This window comes from Chelonia mydas, chromosome 3 (assembly GCF_015237465.2).
Source record: "Chelonia mydas isolate rCheMyd1 chromosome 3, rCheMyd1.pri.v2, whole genome shotgun sequence".
NCBI classification, from domain to species: domain Eukaryota; kingdom Metazoa; phylum Chordata; order Testudines; family Cheloniidae; genus Chelonia; species Chelonia mydas.
In genome coordinates, this window is record NC_057851.1 from 152,665,113 (window position 1) to 152,685,509 (window position 20,397).

At 44.5% G+C, this 20,397-nt stretch overlaps 1 protein-coding gene and 1 long non-coding RNA gene across 6 annotated transcripts in view; one reads left to right on the forward strand and one right to left on the reverse strand.

Annotated features, from left to right (window-relative positions):
• Positions 1-219: 219 nt before the first annotated feature.
• Positions 220-20,397, reverse strand: part of STUM (stum, mechanosensory transduction mediator homolog) — a 93,735-nt gene continuing 73,557 nt past the window's right edge. For 2 of the 5 annotated variants that reach the window (XM_037895617.2, XM_037895616.2), the window contains one exon: positions 19,475-20,281. In XM_037895617.2, the coding sequence (XP_037751545.1) occupies positions 20,247-20,281 (35 nt within the window). In that variant the 3' untranslated portion in view covers positions 19,475-20,246. Of the gene's footprint in view, positions 4,208-19,474; positions 20,282-20,397 lie in introns of those variants that run through there. The other 3 variants (XM_043543558.1, XM_037895615.2, XR_006289789.1) reach the window with 3 other exon arrangements.
• On the forward strand, positions 2,319-19,665 carry LOC122465167. Its single transcript, XR_006289791.1, has 3 exons — positions 2,319-2,371; positions 8,275-8,408; positions 19,566-19,665. It is a non-coding gene; the product is annotated as an uncharacterized LOC122465167 (long non-coding RNA).

A 20,397-nucleotide genomic window follows, 5' to 3' on the forward strand; every position in this document is an offset into this window, starting at 1 on the left:
CAGTGCCAGTTTGCCCAATTTTTTGGTCACCGTTTTGTTGCCCATGGGGAAAGTCTATGCTCCTGTAGCACACTTACACAGCATGTATGATGTCCCTCCTCTATGGCTGGTTCACATAGGACATGTCTGGACTACAGCTGGAAGGTGTAAATTTCAGCTTCAGGAAAGGTACCTGCACTAGCTCTCACAAGCAAACATGCTGAAAATAGAAGTGTAGCTGTGGCAGCACAAGCATGATCCTCTGAAACCCTAAGCACAGATTTTGGCAGCTGCCCCTCATGCAGCTGCAGCTACGCTTCTATTTTTAGCAAGCTAGCTTGATCAGAGCTACTGTGGATAAATCTGCCCAACCAGGAAATTACAACTTCCAGCTCCACTGTAGCTATAGTCTACCTCTGCTCTCTGATAATGTAGTTACTCCTTTAACTCACATGGTAGAAGTCTCTGCTGAGGGTCTTGGGTTCAAATTCTGATGATGACCCACCCATCCTAGGGTTGTCCCTTGTGTTTTCCTTTTTGAACTAAGGTTGTGATTTTTTGTGTCCTTCAAGCTGGGGAGTGTGGAACATGAAAACCAAATTGCAAAGGGCAGTCGTCTTAGAAAACCATTAAGACGTCCGGTGCTTATTTAATGGCTTCTGCATCAATTTTTCTCAGTTTGGGTCAAATGATTAGTTTTCTAATTTCCAGTTCTGCAAACACACAACCTGGGATTTGCAAATCAAGCTATGTATTTTCCTACTTCTGCATTATCACCACTAATAGAGCTCTGCAATCAGAACATAGCTGACAATTTTGCAGATCAGAATAGAATCCAGCTCATTCCTCTAGAGATACATTGGCTCGGCAGGGCTAACAGAAGTAGACAATTGTTTTTGTCAGTAAACAGGGAGTTTAACTATGAAATCACACAGGAAGCAGATGCCAAGATGCAAAGCAGAACTTGGTACATTCATCATTACAGCTAATTTTTTGTTAGAAAATTATCCACAAACAGATCGTGATTTGTATAAGTTTGTTCAATGTTCATAATTGTTTGGTGGATTATTAACATGAATGAGTTTTAACTGAACATTGTTTCAAGTAATGGTCACTCTGTTCATTGGTTGTTCATTATCTGAGCCAGATGATTGATTACTGTAGTCACACAGCAACAGTTCTATTCCCTGACTGGATGACTTCAGTTGTAGAAATAGTTGGGAATCCCTTCTTCTGTTTACAAAATATCCATGAGCATGGGTAACTGTCTGAATCCACTGTGCAAAACAGAGATGTGAGTAGAACTGGTCAGGAATTTTTTGACTAAACATTTTTTCCCTCAGAAATGCTGATTCAATAAAAGCAAAGCTTTTGGTGGTAACGTACCAACGTTGATGAAACTCTCATTGGGAAAGGGTTCTCAGGTCAAGGATGGAATTTCTGATCAAAGCCAGAGTATAAGGGAAAGAGAATAGCCAATAGTTCAGTGCTAGACCAATTAGCTACGAAGTGAGAGACCTAGGTTCAGTCCCTACTCTAACTGATTCATAGCAGAGACTTGAACCTGGATCTCCCACATTTCAGGAGTGCCTGAGCTACTGAGCTGTGGGCTATTCTAGGATAGGGTTCCTCTCTGTTTTTTCACAAGAAACTATGAAAGGTTTGAAAGGTTGTCCTGATGCAGAATGTTTGAAATCTCAAAAGCCTTTGCAGGATGGGAAAACCATTCTCTGTCCCCACCTCCCAGCGCTAGGTGTGAGTGCTTCTAGCACATATACTCTCGCAAGCATTCATTCTTGCAAGTGTGCATGATGCTTTTGTTTTTCCTGCCTATTCTGGCAAATAAAATCTGCACACCCGAGTGATGGTGAATACATAAAGAAAATGGTCTCAAATGCCAACAAGGTGAATCAGCAGGTTTTATTTGCAAAAATATCCACTGATACTCTTAATGCCTCATTGGGTGCCCTGGGGTGAGGCACTTTCTTTTTTGCAGGTGTTAACCTTTTAAAATTACGATGAAGGGTGCTGTTATGCTGGAAGGTGATTATTTCTGCCATAAACTGGTTCTTTGGTCTATAGAGAATTACAGAAGCTGTTAGCTTCTGCTTACCCAGTGCCAGGGGGTCTATATACCCCCTCATTATATCATTTCATTCCTCCCTGGTGTCACCGGGTGGACTGGACCCTTTAAGAGGCAGCTGGTCTAGCGCAACTGTGCCTCATTAATAGCCTTGTAAGGGGGACAGATAGAGGGCAGCTGGTCTCTTTTTGGGAACTGGGAGAGGAAGTCGTAGCAGAAGCTCCAGAGAGCATGAGATTTTTGGCTTGGTATATGGGTTTAGACTCAGAGGCCTACTTGGACGCTATGAGCGGGGGCGGGAATCACCAGGTAAGAAAGGCCCAGGAGTTCCTGCAGAGATAAGGAGCAGGGAAAGACTCCAGATAGGAAGGCCTAAGAGTGGGTACTCAGAAGAGAGCAGGGAGTGTTCGAAGGAACTCAGGGTGGGCTGAGGGAGAGGCTGACCAGAGCCTGGAGAGGGCTAAAAAATTGTGCCTAGCTTGAAGATGGGGAGACCCCAGGGAGGAGGGGCTGTGCCAAGTGTGAGATTGGGGGAGAAGAGACTTTATTTTAAGTTTATGTTAATAAACCAGACTGCAAGAAGGGGTGTTGTTATTGGACATACTCCTTTGTGGAGTTATTAAGGAGCCTGAGGGAAGGGGAAACTGCACTGCCACCCTGGGCCATGAGGGGGTGTTTGGGAGGTGAGTGACCCTGTTACATGTCATGTAGTCTCAAGATAATGAGAACCCCCTCCCATCAAGGAGGGATGAGGGTGCATTACAGACAGAAAACTACCATCAAGTTGATGTTCATGTTCTCTATGTATATAAATCTCCCCACTGTATTTTCCACTGAATGCATCCGATGAAGTGAGCTGTAGCTCACGAAAGCTTATGCTCAAATAAATTTGTTAGTCTCTAAGGTGCCACAAGTACTCCTTTTCTTTTGCGAATACAGACTAACACAGCTGCTACTGTGAAACCTGTCATCAAGTTGAGTACAGCCTTGCAAGCTCAGCCACTAATTTCTTGCTAAAGTGGATCTTTTTTTCTTCAAAGAATTTTGTATAAGATTTTTTTCAAAGGCACATGGATGAAACTGACAGGGTGTAAATATGTATCAACTTAACCACCATCATTGGGTTTTAGTTCGGGCATGTCATCTGCATGTTATGACTTCAGGGGGAAATAATCAACTGGTACTGCATTAAAAAATCTCTTTCAAGATAACTATTCCTATTCTTTTCAATGAATTCTGTTGTGTTTCTCTAGGGGTGTTTTAAAAGTACAATAATATTAATATAGCAAATTTGATCCCAAAGCGCTTTAGATACTAAAGGGCAATTACTGAATCCCTGTGCAAGGCCTGGGCGAAAGCCCTTTGTGGAGGGAACAGTCTATAGGAATCAAAGAACAGAAAACTCTCCTAAAGCAGTAGAGAGCCAGAGGACTGTTCTAGTGAAAGTGCATTCACTTACACCAGATCTGAATTGGGCACTTTGGGCTTTGTCAGGGGTTAGCTTGTGTTCTGGGGCTTCTGTCTAATGTGGGATTTGCTTTCACTTATAGCATTGCAAGGTCACACCATACCTTTTCTACTAAACACTTTGATCCCAGGTGGGCAATTTGGCTTTCTGACTTGCTTGCTGGAATTGGTTCTGCCTCATAGGAACTCTTGGAGTTGCCTAAAGTCTGCACCTCCCTCTCCTCTGTTACTCTTCTTCACTAACTATCAGACTTGCTGCCCAAGGAGCCTTTTCCTAAGCAGCCCACTCTATGTGGTCTTTGAGCCTCTGTTGGTCTTCACACTGGTGCCTTGTCTTGGTGACCAGCAATCCACAGCATTCTTTGAAGAGTCTGCATTCCAGCGCTGCTTGCAAGGTCTGATTTAAATGGGGTCCGCACCATCAAAAAACTCCAGAGCCTGCCAGATAATGTCTTACTTCCAGCCCATCCCAGGTGGACCCTTAGAGCTCACAGCTGGGAGAGTGGGACAGTCTTTCTCCCGTTTGATCTTCCTCCCAGCTGAGTCCATGCAAGCAGGTGGCTGGTGGGCAGCAAGCAGATGCACATCACAGTGCTGGCTGCTGCTCTATCTCTGACTCACTGCTGAGACTAGGCCATCTTTGATCTTTCAGCCTCACTTGCAGGATTCCTGTAGGACCTTAAGGATGAATATAGATATCCTCACTAAATTACATGGAGGTATCTAGGGTGAGCAAACTTCTTACATACCACCCGTCAATCCTTCTCACATGTGGCCCACACTAGCACAGCTCTTCCTTCTGCGGAATGAGCCCACCCCATGTTCCCATCCTCTCTAGCCCCTCCCCCGAATGTGTTTGAAGAGCATTTCCACTAGAAATTTGAGCCAGCCTCCTGCGTCCCAATTGCCTGCCTGCAGCTCCCAACCTGCTCTTCAGAAGGGACTTGCTCTGGGTCTCATGGCAGGAAGTTCCTGACCCCCCAGCCTGTGCCACAACCACATGCTGCCTCTTGCCAGCAGCTTCCTGCCCTGTGGGGGAAGGTGGCAAATAAATCCAATCAATGACAATTTGAGAAGAAACAACCCAGCAGCTGACGAACCAAGAGCTCAGCATGGAAACAGTCATGGACTAAAGTGGGGGAAACAGCCAGCCCTGCAGGCAAGGCCGAGTCACCCCTGGCATTACAAAAGCAGGGCTGCCAACTCAATGGGATCTCCAGAGCCTCCTCAAGGCATGGGGCGGTAGGGATGCCTTCTCCTCTCCCCTGTCTCCTGGGGAAAGGCTGCCAATCAGAGCTGCTGCCTGAGCTGAGAGATGTCTTGCTCCTTCAGCTCATGGAGCAGGCAGAGCTCTCTTTCCTGGGTAAAGGGCTGGGATGGGAGCACTCCGGGAGTACTTGGTCTTATTCTCTCCTCTCCAACTCTCAGTGCCGGATGTAAGAAAGTCTTGGATGATCTCAGGCCTGGGGTGGGAGTGAAGAGCTGGGAATGGATGACTGAGGATGGATCACTTGGTGATTACCTGTTCTGTTCATTCCCTCTGAATTACGTGGTACTGGCCACTGTCGGAAGACGGGATACTGGGCTAGGTAGACCCTTGGTCTGGCCCAATATGGCCGTTCTTATGTTCTTCTGAGCCGCCACCCTCCTTGACCTCAGACAGAACTAAGAGGGGAGTCAGGGAAAAGAGCAACTGGAGAGGAACCTGAAGCTCAGGGAGCTGAAGCAGATGCTGAAGGTGGGGTTTTTTGAGGGGGTTGGGGGCCCCCACAACTGGTCCCTCAGTATTAATGGGGGAATTGAGCACGGGTATTTGAGTGGGAGGGACCCCAAGATTAACAGAGTGGGAGATACACACTGATCCCTCTCCTCTCAGTTAATATGGGTATGTGGGAGGTACACCAGTATTGATGGAGACAGAGGATCTGTGTTTCTGGGGGGCACCAATAATGACCGGTGGGAGGGGCTCTGTATGGGGAGGCAGTATCAGTAATTGAGGAGAGGATCAGTGTGGTCCTTTTCGGAGGGAGTGGTGTGTCATCAGGGTGTTTGGTGGTGGGGGAAGAATTTGACTCTGGAGCAAAGAAGGGGGAGGGAGGGAGAAAGTAAATCCTCTAAAATCCAGTTGCCTCTCTCCCCAAATCCACTCTTTCCTCCCTATCCAGATTTTCCCTTTATTGCTTTACCCAGGCCACTTTTTCCACCCTACCCCCTGTTTAATAACATGAAGCAGAAGTTTGGAAGGGGATGAATGGAGATAGGGAGGCTATCACCCTAGAGGAGCGGGGCCAGGATCCCTTGCAATGACCCCATCTTATTCGCACAAATCAGAACTAGAGTACTCTCCCTCCACTCTCACTGTGCTGAGTGGCCAGTCCAATCAGCAACTACTCTAATTCCAAATGTATGCAAATTTCTATTCATCTGTATGGCTTTGCCTGAGAACATTGACAGGTAAGTGGAAGAGAAGCTGCAGGTGAGATCAAGCTGAGGCACTTTCAAAGGAATAGATTTTTTTTTTTTAAATAACCCACATCAGACACCCCAGAAGGCTCATAAAACTGCCACAAACTGCTGTTTGCTACATATAAATGTGGGGAAGGCAAAGAGAAAGGTATTGAAACATTCATGTTAAAAAAATACTCACCAATTCAGAGCCCTCAAAGAAATGCTATGCATGTTATGCAGGTATGTGTGTGCACACATGTAGCTCTGTAACAAATGACACTTGAGCAATGCCTATTGTTAAAGTAGCTTCTGGGCTTCCATTATGAAGGGTCACTTTGTGGCTTATAACTTTCTCAAAGTTTCACCTTTTCGGCCTGATCTTTGACACACTTTCTGTCAGTCAGGGAGTGAGCTTTTTCAGAGAGTTTTACTGAAAATGGTTGAACCATTTTCAAGCATATAAGGAGTGAAAAATAATTTCTGCTAAGAAAATTTTTGTGGCCGTGTTTTGTAGTAACAGCTCTAACACGTTGGGATAATATAAACAGAAAACTTGGCAGGCACTTGGGGCTAGCTTTTTAAAGGTAATTAGCTATTAGCTCGATTTTCAAAAGCATTTAGCATCTTCAGGAGCTATCTGCATCCTTAGGGGCCTAAATACCTTTTTAAAATCTAACATTTAGTCCCTACGTCCTAGGACAATAGATGGACCACAGGTCTGAATCACTCCTTACCTGTCTCTGTCCGTAGCCAGCAGGGCTGGCCTTAGGGGTGGGTGATGTGGTCAGGGGGATGCCATGTGCAGCACAGAGATATACAAACATGAGTGCCGCACATGAGCAGAGTTTGGGTGGGGGGGAGTGGTGACTCAGAGCACCCAGCATTGCTGCTCGCTCCCGCCCCCCCGAACATTCCTCCATGCCCCCACATGGGCATAGGAGGGCTTAAGGGGGAAGGGGGCACAGGAGAGTGGTGCAGGGGTTAGGGGAGTATTGTTATTGTGTATTTTACAAATAATTTCAGACATACATCTCAGATTTGATGCCTGAAATCACATTCAATTTTATCAGTGACTACTATCTCTCAGGTTCTCTGCACTGGCACAAGATGGGTCCATCTTCCCCTCTGTCTGCCTAGGTTTTCTCCTTCCCTTATTTTATTCTTGGGAGCATGCAGAAACCTATCAGCAGGAGCCAAATATTTGATCCTGAAACCTTTATTCTGCAAGGAGTCCTTACTCATACGCTTAATCCCATTAAACTCATGAAAGTTGCAGGATCTGTCCCCAACTCCTGCTGTAGCTTAGCAGATCAGAGTTTTGGAGCGGCACTATATTTGTGTTGATTTGTCTGCAAACATTTTAATGTTTTGTTGCTGTCATGAGGAATAAAGAATGATTCTATGTTCTACCATACAGTCTTTTGTATCCTGAAGTAACAATCACATATGGCAGACTCCTGTTGGCTATATATAGCATGTGTTGGGAGAGAGAAAGCATGTTTTCTTGCCGATTCTGACGCAGACATTGAAGATGTGTAATGTTGTTAAAGCTAGAATGTATGCATTTGCACAGGAAGAATTTTCCAGCAAATTAATTCCTAATAAAGATAATTTCTTCAGAATAAGCACTGGAATCGATTTTTGCCATATTGATTAGCCTAATCGAATTATTATTTTTGTAAAGATTGTTTAATAGCAGACAATGTATGTCCAAGTCCAAAATTTATATCACTTATGCTATGGTTTTTGTACTTGTTTATATATTTTTATTATTGCTTTTTATTTTTTAGCCAACAGAGAGATTGCTCTGTGGTTGCTAAATTATACAATTATAACAACAGAACCCTGGCAAAGCAAGCGCTGTGTGTTCTGTATTCTGTTTGACTGGCTATTGTGAATATGTTTTTTAAACCTTAATTTCTTGAGACTCCAATTTCACAGCCATGGATAGTGGACATTCCTGTGGTAGATGAAGCAGTGTTGTGCAGTAAATGAGGCATGGGACCACACATTCACCAATGAGGACAAAAGGACCTATCAACTAGCTGCCTTGTTCCCTGAACACCAGCCATCCTGCAAACCAAACAAGGCAGGGTTTCTTTGGGAAAAATAATACAGGATAGTATGATTAAAGAGGTTATCATAATGCATACACACAAGGGGGCTGAGTTAAGGTTGCAGGGGCCGCTTTGAGTGCTTTACTTGCAACCTTAGCATTCTTTTAATGTAGTATTGTTGAATGGGATATTGTATATGAAAGTGTATGTGTCAGTCGCACGCTCTTTCCCATCACACAGACAAGAATCATTTCTGTGATTAGAAACCTAAGCCCTTGGAGAAATGCAAAACCGCCAGAAGAGACCCATCAATTCACAAAAGCACTCCAAACAACTGGAAGTGATGCAGCAACACTGTCGAGAGAGATGTTTCCGTAAGTTTTGGCGTGGGGGTATAAATGGGATGATACACTGAACTATAGCAATTCCTGCTCCCATGCAGGAATTGCGGCTAGGAGGTGGGGATACTTCTTGCAAAGTCAGTGCCTTCTTTGTTATGCAAGCAGCTTGTTTAACCCATGGTCACATGGCACCTATATCCAAGGGCAAGAGACAGCCAAAGTTATGAGCAGGCTCAAGGCCATCCAAACAGCCACATGAGAACTGTCAGCCAAGAGACATCGTATGTGGGTATTTAAGAGCCAAAACATTTGCGAGGTCTTAGATCCCTGCCAATATATCTTCTAGGTTTTTACTCCCTTTCCTCTATGCATTGAATAAGGATAATTCATTAGTATAAACAGGGAGATCACACCTGACTGTTTTTGTGTGTGAGTGCAAGGCATTGGTGGACCTCGGCCCTTTCCATCTTCCATGTTTATATTTAGCCATAGAGGCCCTGATTCTCCACTGCCTTGTAGCCTGTGTAGTCATTTATAACCGTGCAAAAGGAGTGCCAGATGGTACCAAATCAGCATTTTACATCCACTTTGCCCTCATCTTGCACACACGTAAGTGACTGTGCAAGACACAAGTGAGTTGAGAGCTAGGCCCAAAGACACTACTCTTTGTCCATGACCATGAAAATCAGTTTCACAGATCAAAAGGTGAATTATGTATGAAAGGTCCATGTCAAACTATTTAGGCTCCTCAGTGGATTTTTCTTTAATGGAAGGTGAATTCCTTGCTGTCTCTCTGGAGCATGCCTAATAAACACTGTATGTTAATATGGACATTACTGAGGACAGGAATCTTTTATAAGGAGTTGTCATGGACAACTCCGATAGCTGAACATTCCCTATATACAGATTCATTAAACTGTGATAATCCCCAATCTAACAGCCCCCTGCCCGTGTCTTATGTTTGCTGAGCAATTGTACACTTAGGTTGGCTAGTAGGAAAATCGTCCTACAGATGAGATGGCTCAGTAAGACTGTGGACTGATCTCCCAAGGGAAGGGAGCCCCATTGCTGGAGTTATTTCAAAGCTGGACGAAACAACAAGGAAACCACAATAAGGAACAATTCTGCCTTTATCGGGGGATAGACCACGTGAGCTAATGGGTCTTGCTCAATCTTTGATTTCTAGGCTGTGGACTCAGGTAATGTTAGATGGGAGGGAAACAGCAAAAATATCCCTGTGTGGCAGTTTTGGCCACTCATCATTCAAGTCTGCATTTGCCCAATGGCCTCAATTCATTAATCCTTGAGAACGCTGGGCCATGTCCCCAGTCTCCCTTCAGACATCATGGGTGTGTGCTTATGTTTACTCAGAGCTACCACGTATACAACTGGTGGGTAGGAAGAGAGCGCACATGTTAACTTCAACCCAATCAGAATACACTGTCTCAAGGCTGTAGAGAGAATCTCTTCCACTCCACTCAAACTGTACAGCAAGAGAATATATTTAACTAAAAAAAAATCCACAGTATCAAAACACAGCAAGTCACAGTAACATACTTTGTGATATAAATAGGCATACAATTTTTTTTCAAACAGTTTGGCACTCTACGCAATCAGTTTGGACTCTTTATATATATATATATATATATATATAAGAGTATATGAGCGTGTGTGTGTGTGTGTATATATATACTCATATATATATATGAGTTAAAATCAAGACTAACCATTGCATTGCAAACCACTTAGCTTCCTTGGGGTGATAGGGAAGGGAAACCAGACATACACAGCCATTGCCTTTTGGGATGTAACACATGATACAGCAGATGAAAAGAATATTTCCTGATGCTCCTTGAGCAGCATCCAACTTTTGTTTGGTAGCAAAGAATTTTACCCTATCCCATGTAGCACTTGTGTAAATACTTGCTGAAGAAGTTCACTTCAGGAGCTCTTGCTAACCTTTCAGGAGACCCAGTATAGGCCATGTTCTGCAGCTTGTTATATTAGTGTAATTCCAGAACAACTCCAGTGAAGTCAATGGACCAAATCCTTCTCTGAGTTGCAAGCATACTATTCCCGATTAACTCAACGAGAATAGCATCCTTGTAACTGAGAGAAGAATTTGGTTCAGTGAATTACTTTGGATTTACCAGTGTTAAATGAAAGCACAATTTGAACCTGTGTGGAGACCTTCCTTATAGTTATTTGCTTGTCTTCACTGTAGATTTCCCCCCACATTTTACTCTTTCATCCTGGGAAGAAACTAGGAAACATAGTTTTCCTTTGGCTTGTTCACTGATACACAGGACTACCGATCAGTTAATTCTAGCTTAGCCCTAGCAATAAATACAGATGATCAAGAGGAAAAGGTATGGGTCCTAGGTGTACAGTGGAGGTCATTAGAAATAATTTAAAACTGATTTGTGGGTATAATCTGATTTCACATCAGATCAGTTGCACATAAGGGGAGATAACACATAATGTGGTCCTGATTGGGACAATGAATTGCAGCATTACCTGGACATGTATAGGTGTCTGCTTGAACATGGAGGAAAGCTGGATGTACAAGTTTACTGAAATATTGTCAATACTGGCTGGTAGGGGCATGAGTAAGAAAGCACTGCTTTCTCCAGGATGGAATGTCACACCTATTTGAGTCTTAAGGTTATGTCTTCTCGTGGCTGGATCCTAAGTGTCTCTAAGCTCTTATTGCTGCTGTACATCCAACAGATGTGTTCTTTTGGCTAAAATGGGAAAAGACTTGTGTTTGTGGCACAGAAGGTTCTGACTTCTACCCTCGCTGTCGCTTGCTATGATAGTCTATGTCACTACAATGGAGTGGTACAGTGTATTTTGATATGCAGCTGCAATGCCCAAAAGAAATATGGTGGAAATGGAGTGGGGGTAAAACCTAGCTTTTTTGACTGGTTTGTGGTTCTCCAGCTTAAATACATGTGATCTGTGCAGTGCATTAAAACAGAAGTTCTCCCAAAAGATCTTGCACGCTTCATGCAGCAGAGAGAGATGAGCACAGGGACAATTTACATCAGCACCTAGAGGGTTTTTTTATTCAGTTGTGCATTCCCTTTCACAAACTTAAGGCGCATGCGTTTTTTTAAAGAAAGTACAGGACATAGCACAGACAAAACCATTGATCTCATTTTCCTGTGTGCTTGAACAGCACTCCTCAACCTTTTCAGGCAAATGGATTGATTTGCCAGATGTCCAGATCAACCAAGTTCTTGTATTAGTCAGTGTCTGCCACCTCCCATTCAGATGTGAGAGCACTCTGAGATGGCAGTCTGGAACACCCCAATATCCATGTCCGGTCCGAGCACTCATCACTGAATGGGAGGTGGGCAGCGGTGGCACTCTGATCCCTAGTGGACAGGACCATTGGGATAGGAAGAAAGAAACTGGAGTTACAAGTACTAAGGAACCACCGCAATAAAGCCCCTTTGAAAGCCCTTGTTTTTATGTTGAGAAATATCACAGGTAACATTTCGGTGCAGTCTCATGCCTTCAAGCAAATGGTGATGCAGAAGAGACAAGTGCTGTCCCCCTTGTAAAACTTTTATCTCAAACACATTCATATTTATAAAGGGAAAATGACATCTATCTACCCTGGCGCTGTGCACATTAGAAATGTAGATCAGATAAACAGTAGATTATACAGAGATCAACAGCAGACAAAGTCACAGGCTTTAGGGGTTTTCTTTACTGAGACTATGAAATTAGGAAATATTTGACTGGCAGCGTTTTGGTGGAAGCACTAAAAATTTGACTGAGGTTCCTGTTTCCTAGTTTTTCTCACAAGGAGCTGGGCATTTTGCAGGTAACCTGAATAACATGGTGTGGCAGGAGTTAGTGAAATGAAGCATTTGTATTTCTCCCACTGACAACAGGCGAATGATCAAACCCACATTGCCTGCTGGCATGTTGGGGGAGGCAGCCTTCCTCTGCTGCAGTTTTTTCAGAAGGAGGCATAAAAGATCCGGGTGATGAATCCAACCCCCCCCGCCCCCCCCAAAAAAACCCCACAACCAGCAAACCCTCTCCACTCATACGGAGGGAAAAAATCACCCTCCAAATGAGCATTTATGAGTTTTCCCTGTATGATTCTTTTCATTACAGGAATTGAATCCAGGACCAATATTTAGCTTTCATTTATGAGTTGACACTAGCTTCTCTTCTGTAAGTACTTGAAATTCTCTCTGTTTATGAGCAACTTTAGGACTTTGATGAGAGCCGAATACTTAGAAGTTGTGGGGTCCAGTGAGGCCTCCTGGCCTACGGGAGGGTTTTGAGTGCCATCCAAAAAGGGAGTGGTATTCAGCTCTTTCCAATGACCTACATACAGTAGGGTTGGTTCTGCTAGGCTCTGTTCCTTGCTCAGATTCTTCGGAAGCAGTGTTTCTCCTTGTTCCAATAGTCCTATGCTGGAAGGGAAGGTTGTCCCTCCTGGTCTCACATTGGGTAAATATCAGTCGCAAACCAAAGCAGCCCAGTTCAGAAGGGAGCTGAAGGGATAGTGCTGTGATTACAAAGACCCTTGTTTATATGGCAGAACAAGCAACCTAGTCCCTACCTCAGCTCAAATGGGAAAGTCACAATGCTGCAATTAGTTGGACAGGACAGGGAGGCCATTGGGGATCCTTCAGATCCTGTCTCCTGCTTCCAGATTTAAGGGAGAATTGTGCTACTTTGTCAGGCTCATTCTTCTCGTGTTTTTTTTTTTGGGGGGGGGGGCGGGAGGGCAGGGTAGGGTGGGAGATGGGAATGAACAGAACCCTCAACTCTAAACACTGGGACATCTTGATCCAGACCCAAACTTCATGGCTGGCCCTGCCCTATACAGTGGCCCAGACTAAAACCTCAGATCTCAACTTTGGGAAAGTTCAGATCTGGAGGGTTAATGGTGCAATGGGAATTGGAACCGTACAACTGAGAGCAGGATTTGGCCCTACCTAGTCAATCTTCACAAGTGCTCAATGAGGTATTACCCCCACTTTACAGCTGACGGAGACAATGAGACAGAGAAGTGAAGCAATTTTCCCAAGGCCACATAATTAATCGGTGGCAGAACTCAGGGTGTCCTCACTCTCAGTCCTGGCTGCATTCCTTCAGGTTGTACTGCCTCCAAAACCAGACAGACTCACTTTTTAGTCAGAGCAATTAGATGGGAATGAGGCGATTATTTATTTGAACGGTGGTACTTTGAGGAAAATCCAATTTTGTGCTTGTTCTCCAGTCGCCGTTGAGAATCGCTAGCCAATAAGGTGCATCAACAATAAACGGCACCAGCTGGAATGATCTTGTTTTTCACTAATTAAAATTGATTAAGCAAATATAAGGTGCCAGGCAAAAAAATTGCCTTTTGTGTGTCACAAGCAGGGCTCAACATCGCTTCATCTTAAATATTTCAGAACTTCTTGAATGGCAAGTTGGCTGCTTTTCTGCCTCAGTCAATCTGATAAAACAGCTCAATGGCTATGGAATTTTTAACAAAACACCAGAACTTGCATGTAAATTATACATCCTATAGCCTGTTTATGCAATGCATGATGCTGTCTATGCCAACATCACTAACGCAATAAAAGCAGCCAAGACATAGGCATAATTAAAACACTGCAGTCTCAGAAGATACAAGGCAGCCCCTCCGAGTTCAACATTTCCATAGCAACTATCCCCTGATTAATCCCATTTTCCTGTCCTTGCTAGAATGCACGATGGAAAACACCGAACATTAGACAAAAAAGAGACCGGCAAAACCTCAGCAATGCAGACAAGCTGCTAAATCCTTTATCACCTTTTGGTACCAAGAGACTTTCTGAGGCGTCCTGAATTCCAGCATGTCAGACCCAACAGTTGTGCCAGAGGCATCTGTTGGCTGGATCTAGAGTCTTGTACCTGGTGTCACAGGAGACATGTCCGTGGGCAATTTAGTGTCCCGTGGCAGCACTGGTCTGTTTACAACACTGAGGTTTTCCAAACTGATTTCCAAAGAAAGCATGCAAATGTTCAGACTCCAAAGGTAAGAGCAGCATCTAGAGGGTTTGTACTATTGCCTCATCTCTGAGCTACTGAAACTATCGAGAATCAGAGGGCTCTAAGTTACACCCTCACCTCGGATGAATCACTGAGCCCTTTGAATTGGGTCAACCACTAGTTGCAATGAAGCTAGGTACCCAGACCAAGAGCAATTCCCAGTAGCCAGAGCACGACAGTGGAGTTGTTCTTGGGTGCACCATAGACTCACTCTCTGACCGTGGTGAGATCTATGCCTCAGTTTCCCCAGCTGTAAAAGGGGGATCATATTCTATAGGACAGTAGGTGAGGACTAAGGCCAGGTTGACACTACACACCTATATCAGTATAACTACAGCGCTCAGGGGTGTGAAAAATCCACACTCCTGGGCGACACAGGTATACTTCTCTACCCCCCGTGTAGACAGCGCTATGTCAATGGGAGAGCTTCTTCGGCCGACATAGCTACCGCCTCTCAGGGACGTGGATTAAATAGCTCAGCGTAGTATTGTCTTTGTTGAAATATCACAGCGGTGCAGCTGCATTGGTGCAGCTGCACCTCTGTAGCGCTGGATGTGAAGACAAGCCCTAAATCCACAATGTTACACCTATCTGTCAGGGTGTTTTGAAGTTTAATTCTTTAATATTTGTAGAGTTCTTTGAGACTGAAGAAGCTAAGAAGTGCACGGGACTATTATAGTATTGATCAGTGAATAATGAGCAGCCATGCAGTAATGTATTCTAGTTGGTATAAATTACCAGAAAGACTTAAATTCTGAGGAGAATTCCTGTGGGTAATTCCTGTAGTAATAGTAATCCTGATGACTTTATCACTTGGCTTTAAGACAGGTGATTCACATGATACTTTGGTAACATTTCCAGTGTAATTCACCAATGATTAACTGGGCCTTGATTTTTAACATGCTGCTGTTGTGGAACTTTCTAAGGGGCAAAGCGAAGTAACCATCTCTCTGCCTGAGTGTTGCGTAATGACAACGATAGCAGTTTTCTTTGTTAATCACTCCTAGCAGCACGTTAAGGAGAAGCAAAAACTGGCACCTATCACTCAAACAAACCCACTTTGCTGCTGTCTGTATTGTGTGATTTTAAAAAAAAAAACCTCTCCAAAGTTGGTGTTTTGTTTTTTAAAGCTACCTTCCTCCAAACTTTTAAGGGCAAAACTTTCCTCTCTGCTCCACTCTGCAGATCTCTTCTCTGCAGTGCAGAGCTGAGAGGCGAATTCTAGCCATGCACAGCAGCCACATTTTAATAAAGGATATTTATTTATCTTTAATAAAGAGTATAAAATACTAGGTATTTAGCTTAGCAATGTGGTCCAATGCATAGGGCATCAGGCCAAGGCCATGGGCTTGTTGTATAATCTTGGTCAACTCTTTTGACTTCCCTGTGCCTCAGTTTCTCATTGGTAAATTGGAGGTAATGATTCCTACATTCATAAAGTGCTCTGAGATCTACAGGCAAAAAGTGTTATTGTTAGCATTCAGCCAGGCCACATGAAGGGCTAGCTCAGGGAGCTCCGTTATAGCAAGCAAAGCTAATCTGTTGGTTGATCTTCTGCCAATCTAGTGCTGTTTGATCTTATCCTGAGGGAGCTGTCCCCAATACCACTCCTTTTTATGAATTTGTGCCAGTTGTGCTTGAAGAACCAGATGAAACAGGCTTGTCCACCCTCCCAAACTAATCAAATGCTGCGTCCCCCTTCCCCATGTGATACAGACATAGGGGGCGCATTCTCAGCCAAACGTCTACATTTTCACATGTAAACCCTGCATTTGTGTGAGCACGTTGGCTGGTTAGAGGTCTTCCTAGCTTGGTGTTTACACACCAGGTAGTGTCTGTGTGTGCCTAAAATATAGACCCAGCAAAAATTGGGCCTAATAAATATATAACTACATAAAATCCATTGTTTATATTAAGGATTTGGCTCCTGATAGATAGTCTCTTTTGCAGTCTCCATGTGTGATATCAAGGCAGTTGAGATCAGCTAAAGTACTTGCGCTAACAGCCTCCAGGTTTAAATGGAAGAGACTTAGAAAATTTCAGAGAAGGTTCCTGGACCCTTGAACTCACTCTCCTTCCTTTCCATGTCTGACAGATCCTCAACCTATTGCCCATTGGTGCAGTTTGTTGACTGAAATGCTGATCTATTTTCCCATGCCTGGTCTCTGAGTATGTCTACACTGTCTACACTCACTACAGCAAGTCTCAGAGGCCAGATCTAGGCGAGGTATTGCTAGTAGAGATAGAAAAGTCTTCTTACCATTACACAGCGCACTGGTGAGGCCTCATCTGGAATACTGTGTGCAATTTTTGTCTCCTATGTTTAAGAAAGATGAATTCAAACTGGAACAGGCACAGAGAAAGGCTGCTAGGATGATCAGAGGGATGGAGAACCTGCCTTATGAGAGGAGATTTAAGGAGCTTGGCTTGTTTAGCGTAACAAAACAAAGGCTGAGGGGAGATATGATTGCTTTCTATAAATACACCAGAGGAATAAATAGCAGGGAGAGAGAACAGTTATTTAAGTTAAGGGCCAATGATGGTACAAGAACAAATGGGTATAAACTGGCTATCAATAAGTTTAGGCTTGAAATTAAGCAAAGGTTACTAACCATAAAAGGAGTGAAGTGCAGACACAGCCTTCCAAGGGAGCATTGGGGGCCAACGAAACCTAACTTGTTTCAAGACTGGGCTTCACATGTTTATAGAGGGGGTGGTACGATGAGGTTACCTACAATGGCATATGGCCCACCTGTGACTGCTAGCAGCAAATATCTCCTCCAGTGGCTGGAAGTGGGACACTAGATGGGGAGGGCTCTGAGTTACTAGAGAGAATTCTTTCCCAGGTGTTTGGCTGGTGGGTCAAACTGATCGCTATATTTGGAGTTGTGAAGGACTCAGGGAGGGAGGTCACCTTCCTCTGCAGCACGGGTCACTTGCTGGTTTGAATGAGAGTAAATGGGGCATGCGCTGTAACTTGAAGTCTTTACATCAAGATTTGAGGACTTCAGTGACTCAGCCAGAGGTTAGGGGCCTATTACAGGAGTGTGCTGGGTAGGGGTTCTGTGGACTGTGCTGTGCAGGAGGTCAGACTAGATGATCATAATGCTTCCTTCTGGCCTTAAAGTCTATGACTTGGGCTCGTGTTATGGCACTAAGAACAGCCGTGTAGACATTGCCACTCAGGCTGGGAGGGAGATGGGCTTCAGATCTTAAGCTCCAGCCTGAGCCTGAATGTCTACACAGCTGTTTTTAGCACTGTAGTGTGAACATGAGTCTGTGGACCTGGGCTCTGAGAATGGCTGCTGTGGGTTTTAGAAACCAGTGTAGACCTGCCCTGAGAGGGTGGACTGAAGGAGAGTTGGATCAGCTCGGTGGGGTAGGAAGGTTTTTATGTAGATGATGGGTAAGCCTGAATTATTTTGACTGGTACTAAAAGAATAATAATCTGGCTCCAGCTTCTGTTGAAGTCAATGGGAGCAGGACCTTAAATTATGCCTGCCCCATGACCATGACCATGGGAGAAGTGCTTTTTTCTGAGTATAGAGAAGTGCAGCGAGTACACGGGTGTCTCCCCTCCTGAAAGCTTTCTGATGCATGCACTGAGGAGCTGTCTTAGTTATTTCTGAAATCCAGAAAAAGATGAATGAAATGCACTGGTGAAACCCTGATAGGAGCAGGAGGATGTGAGGGTGATGGGCAGGGGAGGGAGGAAACCCTGGCTTCTGAGAAGAAGAATGGACACAGCCTTCAATGAAGACAAGCTGCCCAGTTACAGCTGGGAGAAGAGCATTTGAGATTAGAGATGGTCTGAGCTACCTGCTTTGTAGTGACAATAGTGTTGAAATTAGTTACTGTCCCATCCATGCTACCTTTGGTAGTTATTTACATACAGGTCTACAAAATGCAGGACACATCTCAGTCTGGAGAGAGGGGCTGTGGCTGTGGTGTATCTAACTATGTAACTGTTATTTCTTGGTTTTCTGAGCCCTACCACTTTAAATCTGGAAGGACTTGACTCTCTGCAGAGCCAGGCAGCCATTTTTGTGTTCAGTCCAGTGCAGACTTTTATAGAGGGCACCCACATCTGCCACAGGTGCTCCATCATAGAGACTTTACTTTTGTTCTTTGTTCTCTTTAAACTAGAACAAAGGTAATTCTAACTGAACGGATCTGTTGGCTCTGAAAAACCACAGCATGATCTAAAAGCAAACAGGGAGAGGGAGATCTGGATAGAAAGCTATGTGGAGGTGGGATTTCATGCCCTAGCCCCTCTCCCACTGGTTCTCTTAACTATGAAACAAAGAGGGGTGTGTATGAGAGAGTTACTGAGGAGTCTTGCACTTGGACATGTCTCTGTTTTGATATGTCTTGATTAAGGCTGTGGGGATTTTTAACTAGTTTGCTGAAAGGATAGTTCCCAGAGGGTGGGAATGGCAGTATGATTTTGTTTCTGAATGGCTCCTCTCATCATCTTCTCATAGAGGGAAAATGACTGGCAAACACGGTTCTGTCCATTGTTCACAGCGCACTATGAGCCTGATATTCAGAAGTACTGAGCACCCACACACCTCTGAATGTCAGGCCATCAATCTTCCCATGAATTTCATTCTGGTGTGCTGGATGGAGGGGCCTGGAGAATTAAGTCCTTTCTTTATGCTGCATCTATTTGAAGGCTAGTCAGTGGCAGTGTTTTACAATATCAATATGACTCAACCCTGACCTGGAGGGACCACCCCTCTAGGCTTGAAAGGGTAGTTAATTTTCCATGCTCCAGTGAGTGGCCAAGACTGCTAACATGGTGTCCAGTTAGTGCCATCTGTTGCAGTGGTCTTTGAAATATGGGCACTTGTCCCCTTGGAAGAGGATCAAGACCACTGTATCATGCAACACAGGCAACAAAACACACACAATAATTATATTAACTCCCACAGTATGGTGCTATTTATCCACAAGTCTCTTTCACTGGCATTTTAGTCTCTGTAAAATACCAGTTTAAACCGGAAGCATTAGACAGCACAAACCTCACTCCACCCCCCACCCCCCCGCACAAAGCACACGTCACACCATGGCGACCCAGTTCTTTGTAAGAACCAGTTTGTTACTGGCTCGTGGCAGGTCAAGTCTTTTCTCTTCTTTCAGCAGGTAGAAGCAGGCAGGGCTTATTCACAGCCTGGGTCACCAGTAAAGTATGATTTAGAGCAGCCACAAGCAAAACGTCAGAGCATCTGCAACGACAGAGGTTCAGTGAGCATCATAAACACACACAGCAGAAGAGGCTGAGCTGAGCCCCTGTTATCACGAAGCAGTCAAGAAAGGACTCTCAGGAAACAAGGTACCACTCAGCTTTGGCTTTTACATACTGGACATATATCTATAAATATCTCCTTCATCTTGATGTTCACCGCTGGGCTCCTTTAATGGTCAACTACAAGGAGGGCAAATGTCTCCAGCTGCTTCACACCCTGCAGCTGGAGAAAGCAGCATCCCCACTCTTCTCACCGCCAGCCCAAGTGCCATCTTCCACAGCAGCGTCTCATTCTACCAGTGTTTTCCTCCCTCCTCGGGATTGGCCGCCTATCACGACGTGCTGGCTGTGCCAGTCCTAACCCACGTCATGTTTGCCTCATCGCCGGTTCTAAAAGGGATCAGTGAAGGTCTCCATCTGCTGCTCTGCACCTCCGCTCCGCTGAATAGACGCACGCATTGGTTTAAAAAACAAAAACAAAAAAAAAAAAAGAAAAGAAAAATGAAAGTGGAAAGGTCCTTGTGCCCACAGCTGACAGACACACCACGTTCCGTGGAACACCCTTGTCCCAGCCATTACAGCTGCTGTGGGATCCCCTGTTCCTTGTAGCCTGTGGGGTGGGGTGGGAAGGGAACATGATTAAAATGTTGTTTCATGGCCCACAGCCTTGGTGAGCTGCAAACAAGCAATCAGCAATGGGTCAGGTTTAACAGGACCCATCCCACT